Source organism: Podarcis cretensis (assembly GCF_951804945.1).
Source record: "Podarcis cretensis genome assembly, chromosome: 17".
In the NCBI taxonomy this organism is placed as follows: domain Eukaryota; kingdom Metazoa; phylum Chordata; class Lepidosauria; order Squamata; family Lacertidae; genus Podarcis; species Podarcis cretensis.
Genome location: NC_137187.1, coordinates 8032214 through 8045434, shown reverse-complemented (window position 1 = coordinate 8045434; position 13221 = coordinate 8032214). Strand labels below are relative to the sequence as shown.

Below are 13221 nucleotides of genomic sequence, written 5' to 3'. Positions count from 1 at the left end.
CTCTGTGCTTGTCAGTTGGTTAGAGCATGGTGCTGATCATGCCAAGGTTGCAGGTTCGATCCCTGTATGGGACAGACAGTGCCAGATTTTTATTTATTTATTTAATTTTATTTACACCCCTCCCTCCCTCCCCGGCCAAGACCGGGTGCAGGGCAGCTAACATCAGGTATAAAAACAATTGATTAAAATACAACTTCAAAACAAAATTAAAATACTACTTAAAATGCAGCCTCATTTCAGTGGAAGCCCAGATCAAAAACTGTTTGGGGGGAAAGAAAACGTCAAATCTTCACCAAGGCCAACTATCCAGACTGGTCCTACATTGGCGAGAAAAGCCCAAACAAGCTATATAGCTTAGGGCCCCACTCTCTTGGGGGCCCCAAAAAAATTTAAAGGGGGGAAAACACCTGAATGTAAATTTCCAAAAGCTAAAAAAACCCAAAATAAAACCTACGTACAGCAACTGTGTTTTGTGTAGGCTCCTATGATGTAAATAATGGGCTCCGCTGGCTAGCCTGCTCCCTAAAATTTCACTGGTTTGCTCATTTCTATATCAATTACTTTGATAAAATACATATTTTGTTTTGTGCAAATGGCTTTAGATACCTATTAGGTCCATAAATGACCATACAGCATATATTCAACACAAAAAACAGCGACAATTTGTTGTTGACTAAGGACAGCTGGACATATAAAGGGCCCTATTACCTTCACCAGTTTAGGGTCTCACCTAAATACGGCCCTGAGCTGCATAGTCCTGCATCACAGGGGGGTTGGACTAGATGATCTTTGGGTTCCTTCCAGCTCTACAATTCTATGATTCTGCATGAATTACTGTTCTTGGGGGTGTCTGCTTGGGAGGAGAGAATCCCAGAGCAGAGGCTAAACTCATGTAGCTGCAGCTGCTGGCCTCTTGGGAGTGGGTAATTCTGGCCAGTCTCCACTCAATCACAGACAATACAGAAACACATCAGGATTGTCCATTAGATAGGAACACTTGGAACGCTGCAGGTCTCACTTGTTAAAATGATGCAGACATTTTGCAATGCGCAGAAACTCAGTAAAACTTTCAATTAACAGCAGAGTAGTGTGAAGCCGGTCAGAGAAATGCAGTTTGCTCATTATCGGGCAAACTCCACCTCAAAAGAATATTTTCCCAGTTTCCTATGAGATGGATTTTGCCTGATAATAGATTTGATAATAGATTTGGTCAGTTTTACTGAGTATTTCCATATTGATATCGTTAAGCAGAACCTGCAGCAAAATGTTAGAGAAACAAACCACATACTTCAAATAACAAATTATGCTTCCAATGTGTAATAAGTGGTTTATTTTGTAATGTTATGGTTTAATAGAAAATGAAAGAAAGTGTATTTCAAATGACTTTTTAAAAACCAATTGTGGAGTCTTCATTAATTGTTATTTTGAGGTTATCAGTTCACATATATCTTCTTTAAATTTTGTATAGATGAATGGATGAAAGAATCCTGATGGATTTTTTTTCCAGGTGTCATCTTCTGTGTATTTTAAGCTACATTTGTCAACACCTGAATACTAAATTTTGCTCTGCTTGTCTCTTTAAGAATAAATATATATTTAAAATTGTTTTGATTTTAAAATCTTTAATTAGCAAATATATTTGAAATAGTTCACCAAACCCAAGAAAGGTGACAAGTGAAAATATAGCCTATCTTTAAAAAAAAAAAAAAAACTCTCAACATTCGGTAATTTGTTATATACACACAGAGAGAGAGAGAGAGAGAGTGAGAGAGAGAGAGTCCTTTTTTAGGGGATACTCAATGGTACGCAGTACTGGCACCTCTTTTTTGTTGTTAAAAAGTGTGACACTTACTGTAACAATTTCATGGTGAATACTGGCACCTATTTTTATAGAAAAAAAGCAGTGTGTGTGTGTGTGTGTGTGTGTGTATGTAACATGGTGTCAAATCAAGAGAAAAAATACACAAAGAGCAGACACAATATTACAGCGCGATCTTAACCATGTCTACTTTTTTATAAACTGAATGTGCATAATCCAAAGAAAATTCTGAAATCCACACTTGAGTAATACCAGTATTAGACCCAAACAAAATGTCCACAATATAGTGAGCGAGCTTCATTGGGCTGGGTATTAGACAAAGTAAGGAAAAATTAAACAAGTGGAAGCCGACGTTGCCACGTCATAAAGGATATTTTCCTGGAGATGTGTGCATATGATTTGTAGTGGCACAAACATGGGGACACTCAAGTCTACTCTTATTTGCGTAGTCATACCCTGGACCCGGATCCTTGACCACAGCACACTGGGATTTTTAAAATTTTTGAACAGTAATGTGTCATTTCCTATAAAGTTCAATGCGATGCTCCCAGGTAACTGTGTGAGAGATACCTCGGTTGGTAAAGCATGAGGCTCTTCATCTCAGGGTTGTGGGTTAGAGGTCCATGTTGGGCCAAAGATTTCTGCATTGTAGCGGGTTGGACTAGTCACTAGATGACCCTCGGGGTCCTTTCCAATTCTATGATTCCATGATAAGAGTGCAGCCTTGGTCTGAGTTCAAAACCAAACCTGGAGACAGCTGCTGCTGAATTTAGAGCCTGTTTCCACCTTGCAGGTATGCTCTGGTTTTGCAGCCTACACCGAAATGTTTGCCTTCTTTAAAAAGCAAATAGCAGCAAAACGCCACTCGCTGCATCACAGGGTAGGATTATTTATAAATAATACTTTTAAAATGAAACATGATTCCAAGAAAAATAATACTTAAATTTGTAATATGAATTAAAATATAAAACCTGATTGCACATGAAAATAATAATTCAAATTGCAATATGAATTAAGAAATGAAATACGATTCCAAAGAAAGATAATAATTAAAATTGAAATATGCATTTAAAAAATGAAACATTATTCCAAAGAAAGATAATAATTAAAATTGCAGTACGAATTTAAAAAACGAAACACGATTCCGAAGAAAAATAATGATTAAAATTGCAATATGAATTAAAAAATCAAACATGATTCCCAAGAAAAATTAAATTGCAATATGAATTAAAAAATTGAACGATTCGAAAGAAAAATAATTAAAATTGCAATATGAATTAAAAAATGAAACACAACTCCAAATAAAAAATAATAATGAAAACTGCAATATGAATGAAAACATGGAACATGAGTCCAAAGAAGGCTGACATAAAAAAAAAAACCCGGTTCTGCGCGTTTCGTTCGTTCCCGAGGAAGCCACTTTGCAGACCTTCCCTTACTCCTGGCTGCCCCGGAAGAGCTCCTGCTCGCTTCCTGTCCCGCCCCTTCACCTCAGAGCTGAGCTGGTTCGCCCACAGTCTGCGGCTACCGGAAGAAGCCTGCGAGCGGCTACCGGAAGGGAGGGAGGCGAGGAGGACGGAGCTCTCCGCGCGCGGTTTCTCGGCGGGCGTTGTGAGGCGGCGGCGGCCGAGGCCTCCGGGGAGAGAGCGGCGCCTTCGAGCTCGTGGGACGCCCTCGGCAGAGCCTTCCCCGCGCCTGGACGCCGCTGGCGAGGCGGGAGGCGGGCCATGTCGCGCAGGCGGCACAGCGACGAGAACGATGGTGAGAAGGCGGGCGGGAGGGCGGGGAGAGTCCGGGGGTGGCCGCTTCTTCCCTCCGCCTGGCCCCACAGGGAACCCGCCGGGGGAGAGAGCGACCCACCCCACCCCCCTCCCCGGGGCACGTGCTTCGGGGAACAACGGCAGCAGCCTTGGCGCGCGCCTTCCTGCACGCCACCTTTTTTTTAAAAAAATAACAACACCGTGCGCATTACATTTATTTATTTTATTAAATTGAACTTGCACAGGAAGGCGCCACAGACCGAGTTCTGTCAGTACTCAATGCCAAGCCCAGTTGTGTCTGCTCTGGCTGGCAGCACTTGGCCAGCCCAGTTGTGTCTGCTCTGGCTGGCAGCACTTGGCCAGCCCAGTTGTGTCTGCTCTGGTTGGCAGCACTTGGCCAGCCCAGTTGTGTCTGCTCTGGTTGGCAGCACTTGGCCAGCCCAGTTATGTCTGCTCTGGCTAGCAGCACTTGGCCAGCCCAGTTGTGTCTGCTCTGGTTGGCAGCACTTGGCCAGCCCAGTTGTGTCTGCTCTGGCTAGCAGCACTTGGCCAGCCCAGTTGTGTCTGCTCTGGTTGGCAGCACTTGGCCAGCCCAGTTGTGTCTGCTCTGGTTGGCAGCACTTGGCCAGCCCAGTTATGTCTGCTCTGGCTAGCAGCACTTGGCCAGCCCAGTTGTGTCTGCTCTGGTTGGCAGCACTTGGCCAGCCCAGTTGTGTCTGCTCTGGTTGGCAGCACTTGGCCAGCCCAGTTATGTCTGCTCTGGTTAGCAGCACTTGGCCAGCCCAGTTATGTCTGCTCTGGTTGGCAGCACTTGGCCAGCCCAGTTGTGTCTGCTCTGGTTGGCAGCACTTGGCCAGCCCAGTTATGTCTGCTCTGGTTGGCAGCACTTGGCCAGCCCAGTTGTGTCTTCTCTGGTTGGCAGCACTTTATCAGCCCAATTATGTCTGCTTTGGTTAGCAGCACTTGGCCAGGCCAGTTATGTCTGCTCTGGCTAGCAGCACTTGGCCAGCCCAGTTGTGTCTGCTCTGCTTGGCAGCACTTGGCCAGCCCAGTTATGTCTGGGGTGTGGAGATCTGGGTTTTCCCAAACTTGGGTGTCCCACTGTTTTTGGACCACACTTCTCATCATCCCTGGCCGCTGGTCCTGTTAGTTAGGGATGATGGGAGTTGTAGTCTAAAAACAGCATGAGACACAAGTTTGGGAAACTCTGGTGTAGATTTATTTTATTTAGGGGAGACTGTGACTTGAGCCCCCCCACCCAAGCTAGAGCACAAGTTTGGGAAACCCTGGTGTAGATTTATTTTATTTAGGGGAGACTGTGACTGAGCCCCCCCACCCAAGCTAGAGTATGTGTTGTTAGCCCTAAATATACCTTAGTTGCAGCATAGAATCATAGAGTTGGAAGAGACGGCTAGGGTCTCTGATCCAACCGCCTGCAATATTTTGCCCAACATGGGTCTCGAAACCCAGGACCCTGAGATTAAGAGCCTTGTGCTCTGTCAGATGAACAATTCCAACCAAAGAAAGAAGACTAATGGATATATTTGACGAAAAGGGATTCGGAGGACAGGGAAGAAATGCAGTAGATGTGTGGTTTGTTTAATGGGTGGAAATGCTATTTAGGCTATTGCTGGGAGTGTTGTGGCTGCCCAGTACCAGCCCTGGTCCAAGACCCCATTGTCCCAGGTCATGTGCATTTTCATCGTTTGCTGATTGTAGAATAAAGTGACCATTTTCAAATATGAATAAACTATCTTCACAGACGATTTCCATGCCATCTGTTGCTGACTTAAACGAAGTACTTTTTTATGCAGAGAGTTTGCACAATTTAGTGGCAGCCAAGTAAAGAGTAATCAAGTTGTATTATCAAGAAAGGAAAACTAACTGCAATTACCATTTGTGTTTCATTGGTGTCCTAGCACCATGTCACATATTGTGTAGTAGCAGCTCCCTCCTCTTCTGTGTCGTGGGAACATAGATATCATAGAAGGTACCATTGTTAAGTAATAAGATAATCCATTAGCAGTTCAATAAGCTTTGGCTTGTCCTCATTCAGTGTGAGCAGGAAGGAGTGGTATAAGGAATGCTGTGAAGTTTTGTATGAGTATAGGATTTGGTGGTGGGGTTTCCATAGAAGGAAGAAATGGAGTTTAATGTTGAGCTTTGAAGAGAGTGTCTGATTTTCTTGTCTTACTCTTAATTTTGAGAGCTGAAAGCAGAAGGCATTTGGCAAAATAACTGAGGTGTTCAAAACACCTTTGCAATATGTCAGACTTGTCAGGCATTCTTTAGTTCATGGATAGGCAAACTAAGGCCCGGGGGCCAGATCCAGCCCAATCGCCTTCTAAATCTGGCCCACGGATGGTCTGGGAATCAGCGTGTTTTTATATGAATAGAATGTGTCCTTTTGTTTAAAATGCATCTCTGGGTTATTTGTGGGGCCTGCCTGGTGTTTTTACATGAGTAGAATATGTGCTTTTATTTAAAATCATAGAATCATAGAGTTGGAAGAGACCACAAGGGCCATCGAGTCCAACCCCCTGCCAAGCAGGAAACACCATCAGAGCACTCCTGACATATGGTTGTCAAGCCTCTGCTTAAAGACCTCCAAAGAAGGAGACTCCACCATATTCTTATTTTGCATCTCTGGGTTATTTGTGGGGCATAGGAATTCATTCATTTTTTAATTTTTTTCCCCAAAATGTAGTCCGGCCTACCACATGGCCTGAGGGACTGTGGACCGGCCCACTGCTGAAAAAGGTTGCTGACCCCTGGTCTAGAACAAATTATTTCAACCTGGTCTGTGGAGACAGCCTATCGTCATTTCCTGCACAAAAATATTAGGGCAAACAAACTTTTACATTATTATTTTTCCCTCTAAGTGCAAAGCTGCTTGCAGTGTTGGGCCCAGTTAGTCTGCACGGATGCAGTAGTTGTATGGAACAGGCCTCCCTCAGGGCCAGTTCAAGCTGAACTTTACCCTAGAAGGTGCTCCAGAGACCTTTCCTATACTCAGGGGCTCCATGATAGATAGGTCAATGCGGAAGGATTTATGGAGGGTAACTGGGTGGGAAACTGCTCTAGAGGCTTTCATCCAAATGTAGGGTTATTCTGGTGGTGGTCAGTGTTTTTTCCTTTAGATTCAGAATTTGTTAGCAAAATAAGAATATTATGTTTCTCTGTCTGTTGGATAGCTTTTCTTCCCTTAACTAATCTTCTTGTTAAAAGATGCTGGTAAGCTTTGTTCCTGGAACAGTTTCTTGCTGTTCTTTGGCATCACCCGTTAAGATTGTTGCTATTCACTTTAAGAGTCACTTAAACCTAGACTGCAATCCAAACCTTGCTTGCCTAGGAGTAAGCGCCATTGAATTAATTAGGACATGGTTAGGATTGTGTTGTAATTTAGACCTGTGCCACCTATTAAGTCATTTGAATACTACTATGCAAGTACATAGTACTTCTCGAAACTACGAACATGAGTTTGACCAAACTGCGGGAGGCAGTGGAAGACAGGAGTGCCTGGTGTGCTCTGGTCCATGGGGTCACAAAGAGTCGGACACAACTAAACGACTAAACAACAGCATGCAAGTACAATGAGGGGTAGTCTAAAACTATGTTGACAGCTAACATTTTCACTTCCGATTGGCGATAGAAAATGATTGGTTCATATACATGCATTTCAGTTTTGCATGCCTTGTTTAGCTCCTTGACCTTTGGAAATAAAAGGTTGATTGCTTACTCTCCTTTCCTTCAAGTCTTTAAAATGAGCCCTGCTATATTCTCAATAGGGGGTTGGTTTTTTTGGTCTTGCTTTCCTCCTGGCAGGGTCAGAGGCAGCATGGCCCACTCACATCAGCTTAGCTACAACTGCTGTTTTGGCTGCTCCTCTCCCAGAACTTTTCCACGTAGGCATTAAACATTTTATATCTGCAAAGAGTTTTTGTCTGAACTGGCTTGTTCTGTTTGATCTTCCTCCTTTTGTATCGTGTCTGTTAAGTTGTAAGCCTGTGGGCAGCGTGTTGGATGCTTTTCATCTTAGGACAGCAACTAGAAAATTCCAAGTGCTCTATAAATAATGGCTTGGATCCTTAATTTCTTTCTGCCAGCAGGAACATCATGTGGGTGGAGTTCCACTCATAGGACACTCAGAACAGTGGGGAGGGAGGAAAGCGACTTTTCAGTGGCATTGTGGAGGAGGCATTAATCACCTCCTTGGCCCAGCCAGCTGTCCCCTCTTTGGTAGTTTTATCAGCCAAGGGTCCAGAGTTCAAGTAGTTGCCTTGACTGATCCAAGTACCTTGTCCATGCCCTCAAGCCATACCGACAGAAACTCATCCAACACAACAGGACCAGACAGTGCTATGGACCAAGTTTGAAATTCGCCAGGTGTGTTTTTGCTACTGATGTGAGTGCGACTACGTGGAGATTTTTGGGTGCCAGGTTGGCAGCTGACATCTCCATTGAGCCAGCTGACTCACACGCAGTCCTCTATCATCACAGCAAGGAAAGTAAGTGCAGGGCTGAGTACAGATATATTTGACTGTGCTGCAGCCTGTCCACAGGCCACCCAAATGAATCTCACAGGCCACAGTTTAAAAACGTCTGCTTGGTCCATAGTTGATTCCATTTCCACTGTGTGTGTTTCTCTTTCTTGCATACTGGGACAATTGAATTGTTGTAAGAGCAAGCTGCAGTAAAGCAATGTAGCTGAGATCATAGAATTGTAGCACCGGAAAGGACCCCATCTGGTCCAACCCCCTGGCGAATAGACATTCTGTTGAGGCGATAGTAACTTAGGTTTAAGGTGCAGTTTGGTGCCTAGCTTCCATATCTGAGTTTCTAACACTGCTCTGGATACTCCTTGAGTGGATTCAGTATTCCAGTGGATGCAATCGATTTTATTCTCAAATGCTTAGCAAACATGTCACAGTGAGATACCATCAGTTTTGCCACTTCCTTCAGGCCAGACTGTAAGAGGCCCTGCACAGCCTGCAAAAGCTTTGTAATGAAGGCAGCAAAGTATACCGCTTTGCTCCCTTCACTGCTCAAGGACAAGCCCTTACCCAGGTTTGATTGCATTTGACCAGAGTTTTTCCCCGCTCACGTTCTAGCTGTCTCCCAGCTTGTTTCCTCACCCTAAGCTCTGGAGTATACCAGGGGAGCTAAGTAGGCTCCACAAAACAGGAGAGAGAGCTCGGGTGAGTGTGTCAATTCAATGACTCAAGCCATCCAGATTTCCCCCAGTTGGCTCCATCAGCCTCATAGGTCCATCCATCCTTATAGGTCTCCAAGCTGTAAAGACACTGAGAGCCTAAATCTCAACAAGAAGTGATCTGGTCATGACAAAGGACTGGTGTCAATATTCCCCACTCTCGGATCACCCTTTCCCTTCTTATTTGAGAAAACAAAGTCCATAGTGTGACCTACCAAATGTGTTGATCCAAAGGCATATTGGGACAGCTTCATGATTGTCATGACTGGCATGAAATCCTGAGCCACCCCAGAGGTAACTGTTCTGGCATGGATGACCCCCAGCAACAGCAGTCTGGGAGTCCTCAACACAGCCTCCAAGACCAACTCTGTCAGCTCAGGCAGGGGGGCTGTTGGGCATCAAGGCAGCCAGTAAACCAGAATTGGTCAATATCAGGGACAGGCACTCTGGGCCCTCACTCAACTGGACAGAGAGTCTGAACAGAGAGTTGGAATATCTGGGCTATTGCAACTCCCCCTCCCTGACCCTCAAGTCTGCCCTGATGGTGTCCTGATACCCAGGTGGGCACAGCTGGATAAGACCAACTCCACCCTGCTCACTTAGGTCTCAGTGATGCAAACGAAATCGGCCTCCTCATCCACAATCAGATCATGGATGAGAGAGGCCTTCTTCAAAGCCAATCTGGCATTCAACAGCAGCAGGCACAGACTCAACGGTTGGATGATAGGACAATCACAATTCCCCAGGTTGGAGGGAGGGTTGGCACACAGCACAATCACTAACTGCCTGTCCGTTTGCTCCTTACCAGGCCTAGCCCACCCCACACCATACCTCCCCTCGTCCAGAACCACTATGACTGGGTTCCCCCCAGCTCCACTCATCCCAGCCAGATTTTACATCCTTTAATTTAAAAAACAACAAGAAGAACCCCAAATTTAAAAACACACGTTAAAAAACAGTTAAAACAGGATTGAAACAATTTGAGCAAGGCTATCACCAGAGAAAATGATGTTATGGCCCTTGCCTTTCCCTGAGGTTGCTCGCCTCTGGGGGGGGGGTGCCACCGCTATTGGCCCAGGTCTTGATATAGCCCCCCCCCCGCCACCGCCCTGGTAGATTGAGCAGACTTCTCTCTGCTGACCAAAGGTGCAAAAAGACTGGCTTTCTCAAGAGATGGAGGAAGGCCAGATGAACAGCTCACCGCCTCACTGATTGCCTCTGGCTGTTGCCACCTTTGAGAGTGAATCATCTTTTTTTAAAAATATATATATATATTTATTACTTTTAAAGCATACCAAAAAGAAAAAGAAGAAAGAAAACAAAAGAAAAAAAACAAAAAAGAGAAAAAACAATACAATACAATATATAAACAATACAAAACACAACCTTAACACATTAAGCTAACACAATAAACTAAACCAAACCAAACAAAAACAATTTAAAAACATACATCATACCTTTTCCATATTCTATCTTTCATTCCCTTGTATCATTGACCTCCTCTCACCTCCCTCTTTGTATTCCACTTCCATTAATTATTTCAGCAATTCCTTTCCATCTTTCTCTATTTCCTATAATATAAATGTCTTAACATATTTTTAATCTTATTTCCATTAAAATTAGTATACTTATTTAAGCTTAACTCCTTATAGCATTTCTACTAAAGCCGTAAAATTTCATTCCAACATTTTTCTATCACTCATTAATTTTACAATATTTCTATATATAGACTTTAAATTTTCCAATCTGAGAGTGAATCATCAGCATGGACGATATTGTGGGCTGAGTTCTTCTCTGCTTTATCTCATTGATGCAGGAGGGCAGCCACACAAGAGGAGGAGAACATCTGAGGCGTCTGAAATTGAAGAGCGGCTGGAATCCTTAATATGCAGAGTAGGAGAAAAGGTATGAGGGGCTGCAGCTTTATACTGTTTTGCATGTGTGGTTTCAAAAGCTTGTGTATTGCCGTGCAAATACCTTTACACAGGGGGGTTCTTCTTCTTCTTCTAATCCTCTCAGAGTACTTCTTCTTTGGAGAGCAACTTGGAAGGCCTGGCTGGGGTCTTGGAGGCAGATTTACCAAACTACAAAAGCAAGATACTAAGAATCCTTTGTACAGTGTATGTATGCAAAAGATTTATGGATCCAGGTGATAATGTATTACCTACACTAAACGCTTTTAAACATAAGGTTACGTTGTATATTTGTGTGTGTGTGTTTGTCATTCATTTTCTGTCCTAGATGTTTTCTGTCTTAGATGTTGAAACTGAGAGGAAATGAACAAACTGAGTAAAATCAATAGTCTGTTTACCTTAGGCAGAAAGTTTTTGAGCTGATAATCATTGACTAGCCTTTCTGAGTAAATGTGCATATGGTTCATGGTCAGAAATGGGGAAAAAGGACCTCAGGTTTTTATTAAAAGTGCACCACTTGCCAAATATTTTGAGGTGGTTGTTGGCAATGGGTGGCAATGATGAGGTGAGCAGTAGTGTGTTGGTATGTGTTTTTTTCACTGTATTGCCTTGTGCGTGTGTGCTTTCTGGAGTGCTATTGCTGATCATTTAGCCACATACACTACAATTCAAATGCCACAGTTGGTCTGTTGACTGCAGCAATCAACTGAAGCATGTTTTGTAGTTCCAGATTGCTGGGAGATATTTCAAGGCGCTCCAGGAAAGTATAAGAACTTCTCATTTCTGCCTCCTGCTCTTCCTCCTGTTTCTTCTGTTCTTTTCAACCAGTGCCCTGCAGTACAAGGAGAGACACTGCTACTCTACAGTGGAGCTGAACTAAAAGCCGGACTCAGCTGCCCCATTCTGCTAGCGGAAGACGGCACGAGGACTCCTGACATTGCAAAGGAGCTTCCTCCCCAAAATCTGCTCTGGAGGGTCGGGAGATTCCCCCCCAAAAAAAAAATAATATTCAGGGAGAGGAGTGGGGAGATCATCCCATTGGGCAAGCAGAAATACTTGCGCTGTGGTATGATCTCCTTAGTTCTATGTTGAATTTCACCCTAAGAGGAAAAAACACAGTAGATCATGTTGCATAATTTATATGTATTTTATTCTAGTTTTCCAAGGAGAGTTTGAAAAATAAGTCAAATCCAAGCAGAGCCTTTTCTCACTTTGTTCTAGGATATAGATTCTTGAGTTCAAAAAATATCTGTATCCCACCTAACGGTTTGAATTTGCCATGTTGAAGAATGATAACCCAATGTTTGCAATCTGAATTAATGCCTGCTGTTTGTGTCTCCTCCTTAATGGGAAAAAAATTCAGTGCACGTTTGTTACCCATAAAGCTGACGGTTTACACTACTTTAGTCGGCCTGCTGAACGCAAGGAACTACAACTTTGGCGGAGAGTTTGTAGAAGCCATGATACGTCAACTCAAAGAGTGTTTCAAAGTCAACATGTATAATGAAGCTGTGGTTTTAGTAAGTTCCTTTTGCATCTTACAGCCTTTATTTAGTTTCCTTTCCAGTGAATCTGAAGGGCTTACCTTTCATCTTGCAGGGTGCAGTTGTGGAAAATTCAGTCTCATTTTCTCCCCAATGCACCCATCCAAACCCACACTTGCCCATCTATTTGTAGCTTTACTGCAGTGCTAGTGGCATGGCATGTTGTGTGATTTTAGTGCTTGTTCAGAGAGCATCCTCATTACGCTCATGGCACACAAAGGATTAAGATCCAGCAGGTAGATTTTTTTCTTATTCACTGCGTCTTTTTAATACAGTCGTACCTTGGTTGTCGAATGGAATCTGTTCCAGAAGTCTGTTCGACTTCCGAAAACGTTCAGCAACCAAGGTGTGGCTTCTGATTGGCTGCAGGAGCTTCCTGCAGCCAATCGGAAGCCATGTCAGACATTTGGCTTCCAAAGAACGTTCACAAACCGGAACACTCATTTCTGGGTTTGCAGCGTTCAGGAGCCAAAACATTCGACTCACAAGGTGTTTGGGATCCAAGGTATAACTGTAATTTACAACTCACAGGTGAAGCTTTTTCGTTTTCTGTCTTGCTGCTGCTTTTTTAAGGGATTCCAGCTGATGATAAGGTTGGGCCTTGGTCTCGTGTACTTCCTCTCCTGCTCCCTCACCAAGGGCAGATGGTAGTGCAGTCACAGTGGGACTCTGATTTTTGGAGAGCCTGTTTTTCTCTATCGGCTGAGGGAGGATCCCAAAGCAGATTTCATTCTCACCACAAGTAAACTCCCAGCTCCCCCTTCTCTTTCTCTAGGTCCGTTTTCTGTCTGATCTTGTCAATTGTCATGTAATAGCTGCCCCATCAATGGTGGCCATGTTTGAAAATTTCGTTGCTGTGACTCAGGAGGAGGATGTACCTCAGGTAAGCAAAGACATTCTTTTGTTCCATTGATGATTTTGCTTTTAAGATACCTGCCTTTGGAAGAAGAAAAAGCAGGCTTCCTCAACCTCG

The 13221-nt window shown here is 43.8% G+C and overlaps 1 protein-coding gene across 2 annotated transcripts in view; it reads left to right on the top strand.

Annotated features, from left to right (window-relative positions):
* Positions 1-3377: 3377 nt before the first annotated feature.
* The window catches only part of NCBP1 (nuclear cap binding protein subunit 1), a 30984-nt gene continuing 21140 nt past the window's right edge, over positions 3378-13221 (top strand). The window contains exons 1-5 of one of the 2 annotated variants that reach the window (XM_079959343.1): positions 3378-3580; positions 10608-10696; positions 10811-10911; positions 12068-12224; positions 13024-13131. In XM_079959343.1, coding sequence (XP_079815469.1) covers positions 3547-3580; positions 10608-10696; positions 10811-10911; positions 12068-12224; positions 13024-13131 — 489 coding nt within the window. In that variant the 5' untranslated portion in view covers positions 3378-3546. Of the gene's footprint in view, positions 3581-10607; positions 10697-10810; positions 10941-12067; positions 12225-13023; positions 13132-13221 lie in introns of both variants that reach the window. The other variant, XM_079959344.1, reaches the window with a different exon arrangement.